Source organism: Geotrypetes seraphini, chromosome 8 (genome assembly GCF_902459505.1).
Source record: "Geotrypetes seraphini chromosome 8, aGeoSer1.1, whole genome shotgun sequence".
In the NCBI taxonomy this organism is placed as follows: Eukaryota; Metazoa; Chordata; class Amphibia; order Gymnophiona; family Dermophiidae; genus Geotrypetes; species Geotrypetes seraphini.
This window is the reverse complement of record NC_047091.1, coordinates 177,474,851-177,497,911: the sequence shown is the minus strand read 5'-3', so window position 1 is coordinate 177,497,911 and position 23,061 is coordinate 177,474,851. Positions and strand designations below refer to the sequence as shown.

The 23,061-nt window shown below is 45.3% G+C and overlaps 1 protein-coding gene across 1 annotated transcript in view; it reads right to left on the bottom strand.

The window, feature by feature from the left end:
• Window positions 1-23,061, bottom strand: part of LOC117365527 (2'-5'-oligoadenylate synthase 3-like) — an 81,081-nt gene that overhangs the window by 17,446 nt on the left and 40,574 nt on the right. Inside the window, exon 14 of the mRNA XM_033956008.1 lies at window positions 2,113-2,195. Coding sequence (XP_033811899.1) covers window positions 2,113-2,195 — 83 coding nt within the window. The remainder of the gene's footprint in view (window positions 1-2,112; window positions 2,196-23,061) is intronic.

Genomic DNA, 23,061 nt, shown 5'->3' with positions numbered 1-23,061 from the left:
ATTAGATGTACATATAATAAACCAAGAAAAAGCACATTTATCTTTCAGAAAAACATTTACAATCACTTTTACCCTCTCCCACCCACTCACCCACCCACCCACCCACCCACTCAAATGACTAAACAAGAAAACATAAATATATATACTAGTCTTTAAGCCCGTTACATTAATGGGTGCTAGAATAGATGTGTGTGTCTTTCTTTCTTTCTTTCTCTCTCCTTGGCCGCTATCTGTCTTTCTTTCTTTCTGTCTCTCTCTTTCTTTGGCCGCTGTCTTTCTTTCTTTCTCTCTCCTTGGCCGCTGTCTGTCTGTCTGTCTTTCTTTCTGTCTCTCTCTTTCCTTGGCCGCTATCTGTCTTTCTTTCTTTCTGTCTCTCTCTTTCCTCGGCTATCCACCACCACCCCTTGCCTGCTCCCCCTGTCCAGCAGCACCCCTTCCCTGCTCCCCCTGTCCAGTAGTACCCCTTCTCCTTTCCCTGCTCCCCCTGTCCAGCATCCGCTAGCCCCGGCAGCCTCAGGGCTTTTGCTAGGCCGGCCCACCTCGCATTATCAAAGTGGGCCGGCCTAGCAAATGCCCCGCGGCTGCAAGATGAAACCGCGGCTGCTGCATTTGCTGGTCCGGGGGGTGAGAAGAGGCATCTCGGCAGCGGCAGCACAGGAAGTCAGCCGGCATCAGAGATCGGGGCAGAAGGCAGGCAGTGTGCATGTGTAGCACAGAAGCACACATCACGGCGGCAGGGATTATAGCATCGTAAGTGCACATGCGCACTTAGGCTTTTATTATAAGCAACAACCCCCTACCCCCCAAACCCAGGAACAACTGATCAGACTCTAAAAATACAGAAAATGAAAATCAACCATCCAATACTTAGGAAACTGATTTGAAAAGACAAGTGAGTCAAAGGTTCTTTCTGGCTTTCACATGGTATGTTTCTATCTGTCCCACCTTAAAAGCAGGCTGTGCTGGGTTAATTTCATGGTTATCCTGCCCTGGTGACTTAAGAATTATCTTTGGCTTCCGAAGATAAGAAAATTTAATGGATATTGAACTTCAGGTCCCCAAGCAATTGTATGAAAAGAACTAGAGTTTCAGTTTCCGCCCTTTCTTGAAGAATGGAAACCGAAACTATACTGTATGTTACTAATATTAACAGGTCCCTCGAAAACTGAAAAAAACGTTTTGATTTATGAAATACGGAGCTTAGACCTCGGAAGTTAAGTAACAGTTAATGCAATTGTTACTGAAGTACACAGGAGCTTCTTAAGATGTTCGTGGAAAGTATTATTAAAACATACAAATGTGGTTTGAAAAAGTACTACAAATTTTTCCAAAATCCGCAAGAACTAGTTTAAATTTTTTTTTTTTAATAATTTTTATTATTTTATTAAATTACAATAGTGTAATACAGTAAATTGACAACATGAAAATATTACAAGAAATCACTATTACAAGCAGAAAGTATAGAATCATAACTATGGTGTCAGGTCAAAAGCGCGCCGGGACAAAGGCGCGCCCAGACAATTGAGCGCAGCGCGGAGGCGCGCGCCGCTCAAAATTACTGTTTTTAGGGCTCCGACGGGGGTGTGTGGGGGGAACCCCCCCTTTACTTAATAGACATCGCGCCGCGTTGTGTGTTTTTAGGGAAAAAGTTAAGTTTACAGTAAAATGTGGAGGATTACAACCCCCCATAACGCCGGCGCGATGTCTATTAAGTAAAGTGGGGGGTTCCCCAACAAAACCCCCCGTCGGAGCCCCTAAAAACTGTAATTTTCTTCGATGCGCGCCTCCGTCTTGCGCTCAGTTGTCGGCGCGGGCCTTTGTCTTTCGCGCCGTTGTCTATGAACCCATAACTATAACCACCCCCCTTCCATCAATTATTGATATTAAGAATATTAAACATCTTAATAAGAAGATTCAATATCTATGTTAATCAGTATCTATCCCTACCCAACCCTCCCGCCCATCCCAACCCAGATGTGTAATGAAAAAAAACCAAAAACCAAAACACCTCAGAAGGCAATATATTATCTATTACTTTGAATTCGCAAATAATGCCAATGGATTCCAAATTTTGTTAAATAGAACGCTACTTCCTGAACGTTCTGCGCTTACTCTTTCAAATGAATCTGTATGCAAGCGTTGAATTTATACGGCCCTTCTTCTGGGTACGAGTCATTCATAGGGTTACCAGATGTCTGGGAAAACCCGGATATGCCGGATTTTCAAAACTCAAAAAATATTGAAGGGGTAACAAAATCAAATAATGTTACTGTTGAGTGACTAAATAAAGTTAGTTGTATACAAAAAAGTCACTGCATGAAAAATGTACATAAATAATATTTTCAAAAATGATTCCACAAGTATTAAGTCTTAACTAGTTAACTTCACGGCGGCAGGGATTATAGCATCGTAAGTGCACATGCGCGCTTAGGCTTTTATTATAAGCAACAACCCCCCCCCCAACCCCCCAACCCAGGAACAACTGATCAGACTCTAAAAATACAGTCTTAACTAGTTAAGACTTAATACTTGTGGAATCATTTTTGAAAATATTATTTATGTACATTTTTCATGCAGTGACTTTAAAGGATTTTCAAAACTCAGCAGTTTGTCTGGGTCTCGGAAAGCCCCAAGCTCAGGGCTGCGTCTGCAGGACTTCCAAGCATGTGCGGATGCGACGCGGTGATATGACATCATGCACGGAGGCCCTCCAGACGCAGGTTTGTGTGAGGGCGGGGCAGGGTCGCGTGCCCTCTTTTCTTGAGGAATATGTGTGTGACATCATCACAATGACGTCTGCCCGTGCTCGGAGGCCCTCCAGAAGCGGACCCGAGCTTGGGGCCTTCCAAAACCCAGACAAACTACCGGGATTAGGAAATCCCTCCGGCTGCCCGGACAGTCCTCTAAAAAGAGGGCGTGTCCAGATATTCCCAGACATCTGTTAACCCCAGCTCTGACGCTAACACATTTGTCTCTCATCGCCAGTGCTTATGGGCTTGCACAGGCTTCCTTCTGCTTTCAATTAAAATAAACACGTGTATATTTTAAAGAGAGAATCATGAGAAATCCTCTCTTCGAACATCCTAACACCTGCTCTGAGCTGGTGTTATTTTTGCATCAGTAAGGGCAGCCTTGTTTTAAAGAATGACACAGGGATGGTTTCCCATGGTTAACGGTGGGGACGGAGGGTAATTCTGTTCCTAGATGTACCTGGCAGAAACCCAAAGAGTGGCAACATTCCAGAGCTGAGATTGTGATGTCATCATGCTTCATTCCACCAATGCCTAAGAGCCAACCTCATCAGTGATGTCACAATGGCTTCACTGTCTTATACTTGGCTCACATAAGAACATAAGAATTTCCATACTAGTTCAGACCGAAGGTCCATGAAGTCCAGTATCCTGTTTCCAACAGTGGCCAACCTAGGTCCCGTTCTTTAGTGTCTCTCTCAGCCTCAGTCCTTCTACACCAGCATTCTTCAATGCAAGGCTTGAGGGTCGGTGGCTGAGCCCATTCATACTCTGGTTCTTAGGTGAGCCAAGTATAATGAAGCCATTGTGACATCACTGATAAGCTTGACTCTTATTGGTGGAATGAGACATTATGACATAATATCTGCTCTGGACACCAGAGACTGTCATTCTCTAGTCTCTCTCAACCTCAGTCCTTCTACACCAGCAGGGGAAAGGGGAGGGGGGAAATACTGAATTGTACTGAAATTCTGGATAATAATCAAATAAACTTGCAGAATTTTACAGATTCTGCAAATTTTGTGCACAGAATTTGAATTTTATTTTGCACAGAATTACGCCAGGAGTAAACTATGATGCAAAATGTTTTGGGGAGCGATCTTCTGCAAAGCTGGGCCAGCCTCCATCGCACCCAGCAGGTCCTATTGCAATTTTTCACAGTCCTCTTGCAATCTAACAACTTTGTGTCATCAGCAAATCTAATAATCTCACTAATTATTCCCATCATTGATAAATATGTTAAAAAGCTGTGGTCCCAGCACAAACCCCTGAGGAACCCCGCTATTTAATCAGAAGGGCACATTAGGCTGGCCCAACCATTAGAAAGGAGTAGACAATCACCTAGGCCAGTAAAGGGTTGATCATGGATTTATTATATCATATTATATAGATGTTATTATATCATGGATTTATTATACCACCTTTTTGTGGTACAACCAAAGTGGTTTACATACTATATGTAGGCAGCAAAGATCAGCGGCAGCCAGAGCAAAACACCAAACTCAAAGAGCCATCAGGGGGCAGCAAAGAGCAGCGGCAGCTATAGGAAATAAATGAAAGCCTGTCTATTCACCCAAGCCTTTAATACAGGGGTGCCCACTTTTGGGCTTGCAAGCTACTTTTAAAATGACCAAGTCAAAATGATCTACCAACAATAAAAAAAATTTTAAAAACACAAAGCACACTGTATGCAGAGAAAATGTTAATTATCATTTATATTCCGGGGGGTTTTCAAAGAGGTCAAGGCAGATGACTCTATGTAATGTCACCTCAGTAACAAACTATACAAAAAATAGACAAATATACCCACCTTCCTTTTTACTAAACTGCGATAGTGGTTTTTAGCGCAGGGAGCTGCGCTGAATGCCCCGCACTGCTTTCGACACTCATAGGCTCCCTGCTCTAAAAACTGCTATTGTGGTTTAGTAAAAGGAGGCCATAGTGCAAAATATAGACATCAGAAATAAGTTCTCAAAACTTACACATTTTGATCACTAAATTGAAAATAAAATCATTTTGCCTACCTTTGTTGTCTGGTGATTTCATGAGTCTCTGGTTGCACTTTCTTCTTCTGACTATGCATCCAATATTTCTTCCCTTCTTTCAGCCTCCTGTATGCTCGAGACCTCATTCCCTCCCCCAACTTTTTCTTCCTCTCTCCCTGCCCCCCTCCTCTTTCTTTCTTTCTTTCTTTCTCCCTGCCCCCCTTTCTTTCTGTCTGTCGTTCTCTCTCCATTCACCCTTTCTTTCTTTCTGTCTCCCTGCCTGCCCCCTTTCTTTCTTTCTCTCTGCCCACCCCCAAGCCACCGCCGCCCCAAGGTCTCCCTGCTTCCTGACGCAGAAGCACTGGGCTGACCAGCCTTCCTCTCTCCGTCAATTCTGACATCAGAGAGGAAGTTCCGGGCCAGCCAGACAGCGATTAGCTGGACCGGAACTTCCTCTTCGACGTCAGAATTGATATCGGGGAGAAGAAGGCTGGTCGGCCTGGAGCTTCTTTGTCCTGTTTATGGCCAGGATGGGCTCCGCGATCGACTCGCGTTGCCTTCGTGATCAACCTTTTGGGCACCCCTGCTTTAATACATAGGGTGATAGTGACTAACACTCATTCTGCACCAGGCACACTAACTAAATCAGTTCCCTATAACTTGCCTTGCATTTAGTCTAACATCTTTTTATCCCGATGCACTCTGTACCACCCATCTTGTCCTCATCTAATATCTGCATTTGACTCCTCGGCTATCAGATAAGCTGTATTAAAGAAAAGCATTAGCGTCATATCTATGTTATTTAAATGTGCTGATTTCTCAGTGTTCCCGCTAAGCTGCGCTGGCCTGCGCTCGCGCACAAAATAATACATCGCAGCGCACAAGTTTCTCTTCACAGCGCACACACGCGTCGCAAAGGTAAGGGGAGGTAAGGTAAGGGGACGCATTGGGGGGATTGCACTTCCCCACAATTGCCATGCTTCGGTTCCTCTTCTTCCTTCCTTCCTCCCCCCCCGCGGGACCCTGCGGCACCATCAACTCTTACTCCCTCTAATGTCGGCCCTGCAGCTCCAGACTTCCTCGCACCTTCTCCCCTCCCCCTTTGGATCGCTATTATTTTAAATGTTATAGCCGCGGAGCTGTATCCATCAGTGGAGATGTCTAACCTCGGCCTGCCCCGGAACTCTTACTGCAACAGTGACTTCCTGTTCCTGCCTAGACGGGCGGCTGCTGCAGTAAGAGTTCCGGGGCAGGCCGAGGTTAGACATCTCCACTGATGGATACAGCTCCGCGGCTATAACATTTAAAATAATAGCGATCCAAAGGGGGAGGGGAGAAGGTGCGAGGAAGTCTGGAGCTGCAGGGCCGACATTAGAGGGAGTAAGAGTTGATGGTGCCGCAGGGTCCCGCGGGGGGGGGGGGGGAGGAAGGAAGGAAGAAGAGGAACCGAAGCATGGCAATTGTGGGGAAGTGCAGAGCTGCAGGGAAGAGTGTTGCGGTACCCAGCTGGAGGGAGAAGGAAGATGAGGGAGGGAATTAAAGGAGATGCCAGGGCTTGGAGCGTAGGAGGAAGGTATGCCAGTCTAAGGGAAAAGGAAGGGGGAGATGTGAGAGCATGGAGGGGGAGCGAAAGATGGAAGAAAAGGAAAGGAGAGAGATGCCAGAGAATCAGGGAAGGGGAGATACCAGACTATGAGGAGAGGTGTGGGAGAGGGAAGGCGAGGAGAGAGATGCCAGACCAATGGGGTGAAAGGAGAGATGGAAGGGGGAGGCATACAGTTTCTGGAAGGGGCATAGAAGGAGAGAAGATGCCATATAGGGGAAGAGAGACGGCAGACAGTGGATGGAAGGAAGAGAGTTACAAGAAGATGAGGAAAGGAGAAACCACAGAAGACAAAGGTAGAAAAAAATTTCTATTTATTTATTGCTTTAGGAGACATGTGTCACTGTTTCTGTGAAGCATTGTATGCAGAGTCCAGCTTCTTGCTGGTTCAATTTAACCTTTGTCTATGTATTTTTATTTTATCCCCCCTTTTACAAAACTGTGAAGCGTTTTTAGCACCAGCCTTGGTGGTAGCAGCTCTGATGCTCAGAATTTTATGAGCATCAGAGCTGTTACCTCCGTAGCTAAAATCCACACTACAGTTTTGTAAAAGAGGGAGGGGTTAGTTTGTGATTACATATTCCTTACTAGGCGAAGGTGTTTTCTGTGTTCTGTGTGTTTTCTGTTAGGATTGACGGTGTAGGATTGATCTGTGCTGGTCTGGCTTGTTTAGTTTTACAATGGGTGTATTGATGTACTGCTCACTGCAATATGTAAGATGCTGCCTTTTCCTAGGTACTCATGTGTGACGTGTGGTTTGTTACTAAAAATCATGTTTTTCTTACAGATGGGGGGGGTGCCAAAAAATGATGGGCCCCGGATGTTACATATGCTAGGTACGCCACTGTATGTAAAGATACCAGAAAGCTGGCGTAGCAAAAACTTCTAAGTTTTGAGTATTTAACCCTCCCACAATCTCACGGGCACTCGTTTCAAGTTTATTGAGATTTTGATTTAAACGCAATATCAAATATTTTCAATGCGTATAACAAAAATAAATTTGGGGAAATAAATAAAACCATTTGAACTAGTGTTCCCGCTAAGCTGCGCTGGCGCACAAAATATTACATCGCAGCGCACACGTTTCTCGTCACAGCGCACAATCGGAAGAGGCGTACGGCAGATGGCAGGGCGGCGAGAGGAGAATCGGGCGAGTTGGCTCATAACTTGCTGGCGCCCGATATTTTTGGCTCACGGTGAAAAAAGTTTGCTCACAACACCCGCCCGCTTAGAGGGAACACTGGTCGCGTCATAAGAATTTTGTCTCCCTTTTATAAGTATGCATTACATCTCTCTTATTGGAATTCAGTGCTGTTAATAAGTATATTTTTGAACTGTTTCATGATAGTCCTATTATCAGTTCACTGATTTTGGTTTTACTCTTCACTCATTGCTTTGTAGACATGATCTTTTCTGTTACGGCTCCTCAAATTTGGAACTCGCTCCCAATTAATATAAGAGAAGAAAAATTACTTAGTAAGTTTAAAAGTCTTCTGAAAAGCTGGCTTTTTAAGGACGCCTTTAACTGAGTCCAGTGGAGAGGTCACGTGACGCTATAAGCCGCTAGAGACGCGCTCTCGATCGGCTCCGGGACCCTGATTCTCACTTAAGGGCTTTACTTTACTAAATCTGCACCCTGGCCGGTTTCCTCAGTGGTGGATTGGATCGGGAACTGATGGAAAGGTACCTGACTCGATCTCAAGAGTCCGCACGAATGCAAGTTGATCGCAACGAAAAGTCGCGCTTGAAATCCGGGAAACCCAAAATGGCGGCCGCATCGGATACAGCAGTGTCTGAGTTCACAGCCACGGCGTTGGCTGATATAAAGGCAGCGGTTGCTCAGGTGTTGGGGCCACAATTGGACACATTAGCATCCCAAATGGCCCGCATGGAACAACTTACGACTGAGACCGCTACACGCACTACGGAACTGGAGCAGCGGGTCTCTAATGCGGAGGATACGGTCAACTCCCACGGAGATGGACATTGCGGCCCTACAGGAAACGGTGCGACAGCAGGCTGATAAGCTTGATGATCTTGAAAATCGGTCGCGCCGCAGCAATTTACGTTTTTTGGGAGTCCCTGAAACTGTCCCGGATGCACGACTGCTTATGGAGTTGGGAGGCTGGCTTGAGATGGAGTTCCCGGACATCGTGGCTCCGGGTTCCCTCTGTCTGGAGAGGGCCCACCGCTTGGGCGTGCGGCCTGCACGTGATGCGAGACCTCGTGTGGTGATTGCTAAATTTTTAAATTACAGGCATAAGATGGATATTCTGCGCCAATACCGGGTCAAGTTTCAAGTTTTATTTAAATTTGATGGTTCGCTTAATATTTCTAAGCGAATTACATAAAATGTACAATTGGGGTAAAAACATTAAAAATATTAATAAAGTTTCTATAATAAATAAAACAGAGCAATTTCAAACTGACAATACTGACAGGTTATACAAAACTGGAATGAATTGGAGAAAACGAGAGGGAAAAAGTTACAAAATTTTTGTTTCCTAGTGCGGAGAAAAAGAAGGTTGGGGGGGGGGGTAAAAACATTAGGGTTTGGGTATAGGAGATTGAAATTAAAATTTACATGGAAGATTGAGAATTTAGAGGTTGAATGCAGCTTTAAAGAGGAATGTTTTTAACTTAATTTTAAATAAGTTGAGATCTTTAGTATTTCTAATATACAAAGGAAGGGTATTCCAAACCAGCGGTGCCTTAACTGAGCAGATGTCGTGGCGTCTGGTTCCTATTGTTTTTAGTGAGGGGACCATTAATAGATCTTGTGTATTCGATCGGAGAAGACGATTTGAGGTTTGTGGAATTAGAAGGTGGTCAATGAACTGTGGTTCATTGGTAGTTATTGTTTTAGATACTAATAAAGCTATTTTATATGTTATTCTTTGGTTAATAGGTAGCCAATGCGAATTTATTAGGTAAGATTCCTTGAAACTAAGACTATTCCATGGCACTTACTGAACGGCGTAAAGCTTTCTACCCTCTCTGCACGAGGCTGGCGGAACTTAAACACCGTTTTTTATTTGTATACCCAACCTTATTAAAGATCCAGAATGATGGCACGTGGCACTCTTTTTTAGTAGCCGCAGAAGCTAAGGATTTCATTAATGTACATCTTGGTTCTTCTGCGGACCCTCCCTGACTTTGCCCTGCATAGCCGGGTTTTGTTCTCTGGCCAGGGTGGTTTTCTGGATTTAGCCAGTATTGGTTATTTACTTTAAAGCTCAGTTTCTACATTTATTGTACATTTGTTTAGGAGGATTGGGGGTCCCGTATGGTGTCTTCACGGACCTCTTACATATTCCTGTGGGGATATGTTTTTTGAGTTAGTTGGGGGCAGGGGTGGGGGTTGGGTGGTTGGCTGGGAACAGTATATTGGTTTGCTTTATTGGGCACTGTTTTTTCTGTGGTTTAATATGCATTTTTGTCCTCTGTTTTTCTCTTTCATTATTACATAGAAACATAGAAACATAGAAATAGACGGCAGATAAGGGCCCACGGCCCATCTAGTCTGCCCACCTTAATGTCCCTCCCCTACCTTTGCCCTGTGAATAGATCCCATGTGCCGATCCCATTTGGCCTTAAAATCAGGCACGCTGCTGGCCTCAATCACCTGTAGTGGAAGACTATTCCAGCGATCAACCACTCTTTCAGTGAAAAAGAATTTCCTGGTGTCACCTCGTAGTTTCCCGCCCCTGATTTTCAACGGATGTCCTCTTGTTGTCGTGGGACCCTTGAAAAAGAAGATATCTTCCTCCGCCTCGATGCGGCCCGTAAGATACTTGAACGTCTCGATCATGTCCCCCCTCTCTCTGCGCTCCTCGAGCGAGTATAGCTGTAATTTGTCAAGCCGTTTTTCGTATGGTAGATCCTTGAGTCCCGAGACCATCCGGGTGGCCATTCTTTGCACCGACTCCAGTCTCAGCACATCCTTGCGATAATGCGGCCTCCAGAATTGCACACAGTATTCCAGGTGGGGCCTCACCATGGATCTATACAATGGCATAATGACTTCCGCCTTACGACTGACGAAACCCCTTCGTATGCAGCCCATGATTTGTCTTGCCTTGGACGAAGCCTGCTCCACTTGATTGGCAGACTTCATGTCCTCACTGACGATTACCCCCAAGTCTCGTTCTGCTACCGTTTTTGCTAGGATCTCGCCATTAAGGGTATAAGACTTGCATGGATTCTGGCTGCCCAGGTGCATAACTTTGCATTTTTTGGCATTGAAGTTGAGTTGCCATGTCCTAGACCATCGCTCCAGTAGGAGTAGGTCGTGCATCATGTTACTACACTGGTTGGGTGTTTTGTGACCTACACTTGGGTGAGGCTGGGTACCTGGGTGTGGACTTTGCCTATAATGCGCTATATGTATTATTTGTCTGGGATTCCTGGGTGACAGCACACTTCGCATTGTTTCTTGGAATGTCTCTGGTATTACATCACCGGTTAAGCGTTCCAAGCTGCTGAAACAATTGAAGCACCATCGAGTTGATTTGGCCTGCTTACAGGAAACTAAATTGACTGCCGAGGAGCATAGGAAATTGCAGCGGGGATGGGTGGGATCGGTGTTTTTTGCTTCTTCCGGAGGGAAGCGGGCCGGCGTCTGTTTGCTAGTCCGCAAAGGGTTGAAGTGTGCTGTCACTTTATGTCACCAGGACCCGCAGGGTAGAAATTTACTCTTACATGTTTCTCTACAGGGTTCTGAATTTAGATTATTGATATCGTATGGGCCTAATTTCTATTCTCAGACTTATTTTGACTCTCTGGTCTCCCTGGGTCTTTTGGATGCCTATTTTCTTTAATAGTGGCGGGAGATCTTAATCAGGTGATGGATGCATCGCTTGACTGTTCTGCTCCTTTCGCCTCGCCTTCGGGTGCTTTAATCAAGGGTGTGCTCTTTCTTTGCAAGTCCCTTGGTCTGGTCGATCCTTGTCGGCTTCTTCATCCTTTTGAGAGGGATTACACTCACCAGTCTCGTGCGCATGGGACTTTTTCCAGTATAGACTATCTCCTGCTCTCGGAGTCCATGTTCCATAGAGTCACAGAGGCTACTATTGGACCTCTGGAAGTTTCTGATCACTGTCCCATTTGGATTGATGTGACCTGGGGGACTCCTCCCATGGGGACCTACCGGTGGCGAATTCCCTCGTATTTACATGACGATTCTGATTTTGTGGCGTATGTACTTACCTGGTGGGATGACTTTTTGCTCACTAATGGTCAGCATCAATCCACTCCAGACCTTTTTTGGGAAACGGCTAAAGTGGTCCTTCGATTATATCTTACGTCACGGCCCGTCGTAAACGAATATCGCATGGCATTATTCCTTTGATCAGGTTAACTGGCCTTACCTATTTCAGGTTCTGGAATATGTGGGGGTGGGGGAATGGTTTTGGTCTTCCCTACGGGCGTTATATTCTGCGCCGATGGCCTCGGTTTTAGTGAATGGGATTCTTACTCGTCCTTTTATAGTTGGACGGGGGACTCGTCAGGGCTGCCCTCTATCCCCATTGCTATTTCTTCTCTACTTGTAACCCCTCTTCCGCACAATTCAGAGGGATGATGTATTGGTTGGGCTGCCGGAAGGTTCTTCTCAACTCTGGGTGTTAGCCTTTGCAGATGACATACTGCTTACTTTAGCTCACCCACATAGCTCTTTGTTACGAGCACTAGAGATTCTGGACGAATTTCATTTGTTTTCTGGACTGACGCTGAACGCCCAGAAGTCTCTGGTGCTTCCATTACAACTTTCAGTCTGTGATTCATGACCGGGGAGTTTTCCATTGGTTTGGGCCTCTTCTTCCATTCGTTATTTGGGCATTCTTATACCCAGGGATCTGATCACTCTATACTCAATTAACATTCTCCCTATGCTGTCTAGGACTGACCAACATTTAAGGGCTTGGAGGCATTACCCCTTGACTCTCATGGGCAAAATAGCTCTGTACAACATGATGGTCATTCCTCAATGGCTCTATCTATTACAAACTTTGCCTCTTTTCCTACTGCGCTGTCATCTTCGGTTGCACCGTCACTCCTTGCTTCTGTTTTTATGGGGTGGCAAGCGGTCTAGGATTCCTTTTCACGCTTTATCTTTACCTACTGCTCAAGGGGGCCTTGGGTTGCTACATTTAGGTCGCCTTAATGTGGCCTGTCAGCTTCGGCATGTGAACGATTGGTTCTGTGGGACTACTCACTTTTCTGCTACAGGGGTGGAGTGTTTAGCCTTTGCTCCATATCATTTTAGTTATTTGCTTCATGTGAAGTGTTTGCCGCCCAGGGGAGCATCATTATGGGGATTTCCTTCTCTATCCCATTAGGAAAATTTGGAAGCAACTTTGTACTCGGTTGGATATTAGATCTGATGTGACACCATGTCTCCCTATTACTGGCAATGGGGACTTTCTTCCTGGTATGGGTCTGGGTGCACATCCTCGATGGTCTGGGAGGGGACTGTTTTATTTATTTCATGTACTCCAATCAGATGGTTCTATCCAGTCCTTCCGGATGCTATGTGACTCTTCTGCCCTTGGGGCTGGAGACTGGTTTTCTTATAGACAATTGCAACATTATGTACATTCCCTCCCTGGTTCTGCTCTGACGGAGGGAATACAGGACAAATTGTCAGAGGCTCTTTGTTTAGCTGCTCAGGTGCCCATCCCCCTGCGTTTTCATCACCGTTTTTTGCAGGAGCTGGCTGGAGACTTGGATTATGCAACGCTAGCTGTTAAATGGACTCAAGATTTACAATTCCCCATCTCTGCTGACTTGCTTAAGCGGAGTGTTTCCTTGGGGGTGAAATATTTGGTGTCTGTAGCGGAGAAGGAACGGTATTATAAATTTTTGGTTTGGGCATATTTTGCCCCTGTTCGAGCTTTCCGTGCCCACATTTGCGCTACTGATCAGTGTCCCAAGTGTGCAGCACCCAGAGCATCGTTGGGCCATATGTTCTGGCTCTGTCCTGGTATACGGGCTTATTGGAAACGCGTGTGTCAGCATATTACCTCTTTCTGGAACTGTACTTGGTTGCCTACGGACACCTTTATTTTCATACTAAAACTGTCCTTGCATCCGGTTCGTCTGGGCGCTGCAGCGTTTGCCCGGAAAGCTATAGTTATGGGCATCAAGACTATTCTTCAGTGCTGGTTATCGCCCCATAACCCTATGGTGTTTCATTGGAGGACTCAGATGATCCAGCTGGCGGGATATGAACATCTGGCCATCAAGGATATGGACTCCAAACATGGTTCTTTTTATCTTTGTTGTTGGTTACCATTTTGTTCTACTTTGACACCCTCTGTACGCAGTAGACTGCTCAACTGATTGTTGGTGGTTGGAATGGCTGTTCTCATGGGTGGTGGGTTGGTGGGGTGGGCATGGGGGGGAAGTTTTTTTGTCTATTGCTTCTTGTTGTACTGTTTCTTTACCATTGTTGAAATGAATAAACAGATTTAAACATAACTGAGTCCAGTGGCGTACCTAGCCTATGGGACACCTGGGGCCCATCATTTTTTGACACCCCCCCATCTGTATGAAAAACATGATTTTTAGTAACAATCCACACGTCACACAAGAGTGTACCTAGGAAAAGGCAGCATCTTATATACTGCAGTGAACAGTACAACATCAATACACCCATTGAAAAACTAAACAAGTCAGACTAGTACAGATCAATCCTGCAGTCAATCCTAACAAAAAACCATGTCTTTCGAACATACAGAACACCTTTGCCTAGTATGAAATATGTAATAAGAACATAAGAACATAAGAACTGCCATCTCCGGATCAGACCCATGGTCCATCAAGTCCGGCGATCCGCACACGCGGAGGCCCCGTCAGGTATACACCTGATGTAGTTTTAATTACCCATACCCCTCTATGCCTCTCGTAAGAAGATGTGCATCTAATTTGCCTTTGAATCCTAGAACAGTGGATTCCTTAATAACCTCCTTTGGAAGAGCATTCTAGGCGTCCACCACTCGCTGCTTGAAGCAGAACTTCCTGACATTTGTCATGGACTTGTCCCCCCTTAGCTTCAAACCATGTCCTCTTGTCCGTGTCACGTTGGACAATGTAAAAAATTTGTTTTTGTGCTCTATTTTATCGATGTCTTTCAGTATTTTGAACGTCTCTATCATGTCCCCTCGCAGCCTCCTCTTCTCAAGGGAGAACAGTCCCAGTTTCTTGAGTCATTCCTCATATTCCAAGTTCTCCATACCTCTTATTAGCTTCGTTGCTCGTCTCTGCACCCTCTCCAGCAGTTTTATATCCTTCTTTAGGTTGGGAGACCAATGTTGGACACAGTATTCCAAGTGTGGTCTGACCATTGCTCTATAAAGCGGCATTATGACTTTCTCCGATCTACTCGTGATTCCTTTCTTTATCATGCCTAACATTCTGTTTGCTTTCTTTGCCGCTGCCGCGCATTGTGCTGACGGCTTCAGGGTCCTATCTATCAGTACCCCCAGGTCCTTTTCTTGTTCGCTCTTACCCAGAGTTGCGCCTGACATTCTATACTCGTGTTCCTTATTCTTACTACCTAAATGCATTACTTTGCATTTCTCCACGTTGAACTTCATCTGCCATTGCTCTGCCCATTTCTCTAACTGATACAAGTCGCTCTGGAGTTCCTCGCTATCCTCCTGCGATCTGATTGCCCAGCATAGCTTTGTGTCGTCTGCAAACTTAATGATCTCACTGGATATTCCATCTTCCAGGTCATTGATATAAATATTAAATAGGATCGGCCCAAGTACCGAGCCCTGGGGCACACCACTAGTCACAAACTAACCCCTCCCACTTTTACAAAACTGTAGTGTGGTTTTTAGCCATGGTTGTAACCTCTCAGACTCATAGAATTCTGAGCATCAGAGCTGTTACCACTATGGCTGGCGCTAAAAAACGCTCTACAGTTTTGTAAAAGGGGGGATAAAATAGAAATACATAGACAAAGGTTAAATTGAACCACCAAGAAGCTGGACTCTGCATACAATGCAACACCACAGAAACAGCGATGCATCTCCCCTAAAGCAAAAACATAAATAAATAGAATTTTTTTTCTACCTTGTCTTCTCTGGTTTCTGCTTTCCTCATCTTCTTATCACTCTCTTCCTTACATCCACTGTCTACCCTCTCTCTGCCCCATCTATATGACATCTTCTCTCCTATTCCCTTTCAGAAACTTTATGCCTCCCCCTTCCATTTCTTCCTTCACCCCCATTGGTCTGGCATCCATCTTCTTTCCTTCCCTCCTCCAATGGTCTGGCATTTCGCTCTCTCCTCTCCCTTCCCCCCACTTCCATTAGTATCTGCCCCCTTTCTTTCCCTCCAACCCAATTCCATCCAGTATCCTTCCTCCTTTCCCTGAACAACAATTTCATCAGCATCTGCCCCCTTTCTCTCATTCCACCACCCTTCTATGCTCCTCTCTCTCTCCAAATCAGCAAGGTCCCGTAATGACTGCCGTTTCTGGAAGATGTAAGTGACGGAGGGGTGGACCGGCAGCCGCAGTCATCGCAGGACCTTCCTGCACTTCAGTGCGGCTGCCGACTCTGCTTCATAAAAAGTACAGCAGCTGCCGATTAGAGCAGCATGGGAGGTTCCAGACCCGACCGGCCGGATGTGCACCTCCCACCCCGCTCTTGGTAAGCCACTGACTGAGTCATTCAATTTCTATTAGCTTAGGATACTTTACAGCGGACTAATAGTGCTGGTAAGTGAAAATAAAGTGGGTAACCTTTCCCAACCTCTTGTTTCATTACCTACTTCTTTTTTATTTATTTATGAATTGTATTTAATCCTTTCATTTTTCACTCCCCCCCCCTTTTTCTCATGTATTTTTTGTTAAAATTCTACTAATTGTTTGTTTCAATTAATGTGACTTTTTTTTTTTACCCCAATTTTATAGCTATGTGTAAATCGCATTGCATTTGGATTTTGTGATCATATAAAATTTTTAAATAAACTTGAAACCTTGTGTTTATATTTGGTATTTTTACTACTGTTCTGCTGTTAACAAAATTGAAAGTTTTATGTTGAATTACGCCTGCTGGACACCCCCCTCAGATGAATCTCTTCATAAAGGCAGTTAATAAATCCCAATAAATAAATACAGCAAAATAATAGATCCTGACAGCCTCACAAAGCATAAAAAAGAAATAGGAAGTACTTTTAGCAGCAGGAAAGATGAACGGTTTTGAAACTGCCCATTTACTTGTATTTTTTTTTTTGGTGGGGGGACGAGAGGGGATGGTGTTGGGGTTATTGTAACTTGTTGAGGGCCTGAAATTTTGTTTGGGGGGGACAAGACTGTAGTCTTGCTTAGGATACCTAATACTCTTGCACTAGCCCTGAGGGCGCAGCACCACTTGGACCCCTGCTGGGGGTGGGGGGAGAAGTGTGTTCTGCTCCCTTCCTGTGTCTCAAGAGGAGAGGCTGGAGCAGTAAATGGTGAGTTCCCAGGTACAGGGGTTAGATAGTGGTAGATGCTGGAGGAAGTTTCTGATACATAAATCTGGACCCACTGATGGGCCTGTGCTTAGGTGGTTTTACACACTTGACTTAATTAAAGCCCTTCACCTCTCATCTCATTCTAACCAGCCCAAAAGCATCTGATGCCCTAGGTAAATCTTCAGCTGTGTGCCCTCAAAGATCTTACCCCCCTCACCCATAGTCCAGCATTTCTTCTTCTCTTCCCTTTACTCTCTCTATGTCAAACATCTCCCCTTCCCTTCACTACCCCCATATACTCTACAGCTTTCCTTTCCTACTCTTTTCTGGGGTAGAGCATCCACTCTTCCCTTCCCCAGCTCCTCAAGGTGTCCAGCATTTCATGTCCCCTTTCTCTACCCCCACTGTGTCCAGCATCTTCTCTTTCCTGTGCCTATGCCCCTATAGTCCAGTATCTCCCCTTTCCTCTCTCACTCACAGTGGACATTTTCTCATCTCCCCTTCCATCCCCTATCCCCCACGTCCAAAATATCCTCTTGCTTACCCTTTATATCCAGCATCTTCCCTTCTCAAGTTCTCCCTCCCACAGCATCCAGCATTTCAGTTCCTCTTTCTTTGCCTATCCCTCGTTGTTCTACTCCCATTGTGATTTAGGCATTGCCTGTAATAGATTACAGTGTTCCCCCGGTCGTTCGCGGTTGGCGGTCCTGGTCATTCGTGGTATTTTCCGACCGCAAACCACCAACAAGGAAAGGGCAGCGGGAGAGGCAGGAGAAAGCAGCCAGAGTGCTGGTGAGTGTAGGAAATCACTCGCTGTATGCTCCGACCGCCTCTTCCTGCACTAAGTCGGGCCTTATCCAATCAGGAGCTGCTTTGACACTCTCTCTGCTCTCTCCTGCCTCTCCCGCTGACCCTCTTCAGTCTCCCCCATTGAAAAACCGTATTCGTGGTTTTTCATGATTCGCGCGGGTTCCTGGCATTGATGGGTATAGAAAGGAGTAGAGGTAGGTTATAGGGATAGAATTAGAGACAGTACAGAATTAGTCAGGGACCCTGTTCAGGCAATTAGGCCTGATGGGCCACCGCGGGAGCGGACCGCTGAGCAAGATGGACCTCTGGTCTGACTCGGCGGAGGCAACTTCTTATGTTCTTATCAGGGGGTACATTAATTATGGTTATGCAATAACAATAACCATAACACTGTCAATCATATTTTCATAATTTCAACAACTCCACCCACATATTCTGATGTTTGCTGGGTCTTCTCCCCAGCAGCATGGCAGTCCCTCCATCTCTTCCTGTCTGTCTTCTGTGACAGGCTTCACCATTGGCAATCACTCTAGGAAACTCCCTCATCACTTCCTCTTATCACCAGGTTCCTCAGAGGGTTTTCCATCCTTGAAGGGCTGTATGTACAAGAGATTCCTTGATAGATCTCTGTCATTCCAAGCAGGCAAATGGAATAAATGTCTAACCCCCTTCATTTCAAATGCTCCCTCCTACCAAACCTTCAAGAAGTCAATTAAAACCTATCTCTTTGATAAATTCCTCTGACTCCTTTCCTGTCTTGTTGTATCTTTGAAATGCTTCCGGATAAATCTTGACTACTCTTGGCATGCTAATGTAATTTGAAAGCCCTTTTCTGTAATATCGCTTCTGTCTACAGTCTCTTCCTCCGTAAACCACTCTGAACTGCTTGTGGTATTGCGGTATACAAAAATAAAGTTATTATTATTATTATATACTAGTCTTTAAGCCCGTTACATTAACAGGTGCTAGAAAGCAGCCCCCTTTCCCTCTCCCCCTCCAGTTCCTCCCTGTCTCTCCGTAGCCCCCCCTTCTGTCTTCCCCCCCTAAGTAAAATGATCTGCCTCCCAGCACACCCCTCCCCCCCGAAGCAGCTCCCTTTCCCTCTACCCTGCCAATTCCTCCCTGACAGTGTCTCCGTGGTCCCCCTTCTGTCTCCCCTCCCAAGCAAAGCTGTCTGCCTCCCAGCACACCCCTCCCCCCCGAAGCAGCTCCCTTTCCCTCTACCCTGCCAATTCCTCCCTGACAGTGTCTCCGTGGTCCCCCTTCTGTCTCCCCTCCCAAGCAAAGCTGTCTGCCTCCCAGCACACCCCTCCCCCCCAAAGCAGACCCCTTTCCCTCTACCCCTCCAATTCCTCCCTGACTGTCTCTCCGTGGCCCCCCATTTTTTCTCCCCCCCAAGCAAAGCTATCTACCTCCCAGCACACCCCTCCCCCAAAGCAGACCCCTTTCCCTCTGGCCCTCCAGTTCCTCCCTGACTGTGTCTCCGTGGCCCCCCCTTCTGTCTCCCCCCCAAGCAAAGCTGTCTGCCTCCAAGCACACCCCTCCCCCAAAGCAGGCCCCTTTCCCTCTCCCGCTCCAGTTCCTCCCTGTCTCTCTGTGGTCCCCCTTCTGTCTCCCCCCCAAGCAAAGCTGTCTGCCTCCAAGCACAGCCCTTCCCCAAAGCAGGCCCCTTTCCCTCTCCAGCTCCAGTTCCTCCCTGTCTCTCCGTGGCCCCCCTTCTGTCTCCCCCCCAAGCAAAGCTGTCTGCCTCCAAGCACACCCTTACCCCAAAGCAGGCCCCTTTCCCTCTTCCTTCTTCCCAGTTCCTCCCTGTCTCTTCGTGGCCCACGCGATTTTCTCTTCTCGCGGTCTGGCCAGCTCCCCTAGTCCCTTGCCACCGCCGCCACCCCCTTCCTTTCCCGCGGTCGACAAACCTCTTGCCTCCAGCAGCCGCTGCAGCACTGTAAACACATTGCTTCGCGGCCTCTACTGCCCCGATTTGCTCTTCCATGTCCCTGATGACGTCATCAGAGAAACGGAAGAGCAAATGAAGGCAGTAGAGGCCGCGAAGCAGCGTGTTTACAGTGCTGCGGCGGCTGCTGGAGACAAGAGTTTTGTCGACCGCGGGTAGGAAAGGGAAGGGGGTGGCGGCGGCGGCAAAGGACTAAGGTAGCCGGCCAGACCGCGAGAAGGGTAGGCTGAGAGGAACCCGGGATCGTGGCAGAGGCTCGTTACACAGTGTAAATACAGATGCTCAGTGTGAGACTTCCTTCGCTCTTCCGGGTCTGCATTCCGACTCCTCAACGCGCCAGCCTGAGCCAGCATAGGCGGTTGAGGGTGGAAGGTTGTGGTCGGAGTTGCTAGGCTGCAGCGGATGTGTGAGTTGCGAGTGTGGGGCCTGCAGCGGCGCGAGGTGGAGACGGAGAGCAGGCTGTGGTGACGTTGTAGGCGCGCATGCGCACTCGTATTTTCCCGACGGACCAGGGAACACGTTTTTTTTAGTGCGCATGCGCGGCCTATCATTTTATTATATTAGATGTGTGTACATATCTTCAATAGCACCTAATTTGAAGGTGGGTGTTCACATGGGTGAAGCCTAGACAGTACATAGGTAGGGTGAATACTTCTGCACGTAACATATGGGTAGTGGTCAAAACAGCAGATCACCTGAAGTAGTCATAAAAATCAGTTTATAGAAGTGGCAATTCTTATGTTTTTATGTTAGTAGCACAAGCAACCCAGGGTCTTGACTCCCGTGCTGGAGTGGTAAGAGAGGGGAAGAACTTCACACACACAAGCAATGATCAATTGCAATAATCACAAAAGCTTTCAGGAAACAGAACTTGGTCAGTTTAAGAGCAACTGAATCCTCAGGTCAGTCTCAAAGAATCCCTGCCAGCCTTATGCCTTTTTTGTATTTATTTATAAATTTCATATTACTTATCAAGCATATAAATTTGTACAGAAAGATCATATTAAAAAAAAGATCATATTCAAAAATAAAATACATGGTATCAACCATCAAATATAAGACAATTTACATTTTAATAATATGGTCTTAATAAATCAGAATGTTTTAGATGGTTGCAACTGAAGCAGACCATTCAGGCGGGGCTCCCTGAATAGAAAAACCTTAGTAATCATTGTAGTATGGAGTTCTTATGCTTTCAGGCGGACTTCTTGGGTCACCAGGCCACCCAGTGGTATAAATTGCTGACTGGATTTATTAAAAAGAAACTAAACACTGGTCTGAGAGACATTTGGAGCATTGAGATTAAGCACCAAATTACTGCGTCTCAATGGCCACGAATTTGGTCTTGGAGGATGAGATGTCCATTGTCGGCATCTATGAGACAAACTGGGTTTTTTCTGTTGCATTATGGACCCCTGTTCGGTTACAAAAATTGGATAGCTCTAAGTCTAATAAATGTTGGCACAGTCATTTCGAAGCAGGGACTTTAGATCATTTGTTATTCTATTGTCCATATGTTATAGCTTTTTGGAAATCAATTTGGGACCAAATTAATTGTTTATTAGACAACCCAGTGGCATTATCATATGATACTGTGCTGTTTGGTATGGCAATGAGAGCAAAAAGTCAGATTTCTACAAATAACAACAAATTATTACTTATAATGACTGGGGTTGCCATTCAACAAATTACGTATAATTGGAAAAATTGGAGTAGATTAAATTATAATTTCTGGTGGAATTCCTTATGTCATGTTTATAAAATGGAAAGATTTATTGCAATACAGCGCAGTTTTTTCAGGAAATTTCAGGATGTGTGGGAGCCATTTACAAAGTATTGTACCGATTAGATGACATTTTATTAATTTTTTTTCCCTTAAATTTACAAGTTTGATTGTGAGGGGGGAGGGGAGGATAAATTTATTGTTACATATTGTATAAGGTATTGATTATATGATAAGAATGGGTGGGAAGGGTGGGAGATAAGAGCATATTATTTGTACCATTGATGATTATTAAGTGTTATATTTATTGTTAATTTGTTTGGATATATTGTTACACTTATTGTAAATTTGAAAATAATTAAAATAAAATAAAATAATAATATAACAGTTTATATACCGCAGGACCGTGAAGTTCTATGCGGTTTACAATAATTAAAAGATGTTACAGATTGAGTAGATTTAACAATGTTCTGCCAGTTGACATTGATTAAAAGATGTTACAAGGTTCAATTTACTCAAGTCCACATAGATCCAAGATTTACTATTGGTGGAAAATTAAGAAAATACAATAGAAACAAGAACTTGAAGCTGTCTTCTAACGAGGATTTTTCTTTTCCCAGTCGGGTGAGTGACAGGAAAGAAGTTAATTGAAATGGTTCAAAGTAAACATACTTACAAGGATGACGCAAGTAGAAAGTAGCCCCCAAGGCTAAAACTCCTGGCTTAAGTAATAGAAATTCTGCGTCTCACGTGATAAATCTGTATTCTATGGCCAAGGAATTGTTTCTGTCTATTTTTTAAAAATAGTCTCAATATCCATGATTTATCTGGTTGCAAAGCTACAGTTATTATCAAAGTTGCTGGAGTAGCAATTTCTTTATCTGACGTCTCAAGAAGAGCTCAAGAAGATCATGAAGATCATGAAGGGTATAGTGAAGGTAGAGAGAGACAGATTCTTCAGACTGGTGGGGGCAACAAAAACTAGAGGGCACTCAAAAAAATTGAAGGGAGATAGGTTCAGAACAAATGCTAGGAAGTTCTTCTTCACCCAGAGGGTGGTGGACACCTGGAATGCGCTTCCAGAGGGGGTGGTTGAGCAGAGTACGGTTTCGGGTTTCAAAAAGGGATTGGACGAATTCCTGAAGGGTAAGGGAATCCAGGGGTACAATTAGAGGGTTACTATACAAGACAAAATGCTCTTGAGTAATAGATCACTACAGGTCATTGACCTGGGGGGCCGCCGCGGGAGCGGACTGCTGGGCATGGTGGACCTAAGGTCTGACTCGACAGAGGCAATGCTTATGTGCTTATGAGCTGAGACGTCCATAGCTTCCTGGTTTAATAGTCCTTGATTTTGGGGTTGATTTCCTAAAGGTAAATAATAAACCTGAGAAAGTGGAGGTAAAAGATCTTCCGATATGCCCCAAACCTCTTGAAAATATTTTTTAATCATTTCTCTCGGAGGGTATAGATAGAAGATTACTATACAGGTCCTGGACCTGATGGGCCACCGCGTGAGCGGACTGCTGGGCATGATGGACCCCTGGTCTGACCCGGCAGAGGCACTGCTTATGTTCTTATGGTTTTAGCCTATACAACAAACGAAGTTGGGCATAACCTTTCTGAATAATACACCCAGTTTGCTTTCCAATAGATAAAGCCGAGTCTAAGATGACACCCAGCTTAGACTGTAATATGTTTTTTTTACCTTTCTCTTCGCCCAGGGGAGCTGCACCTAATTTAAATGCAAGAAATTACATCAGGTTTCACTT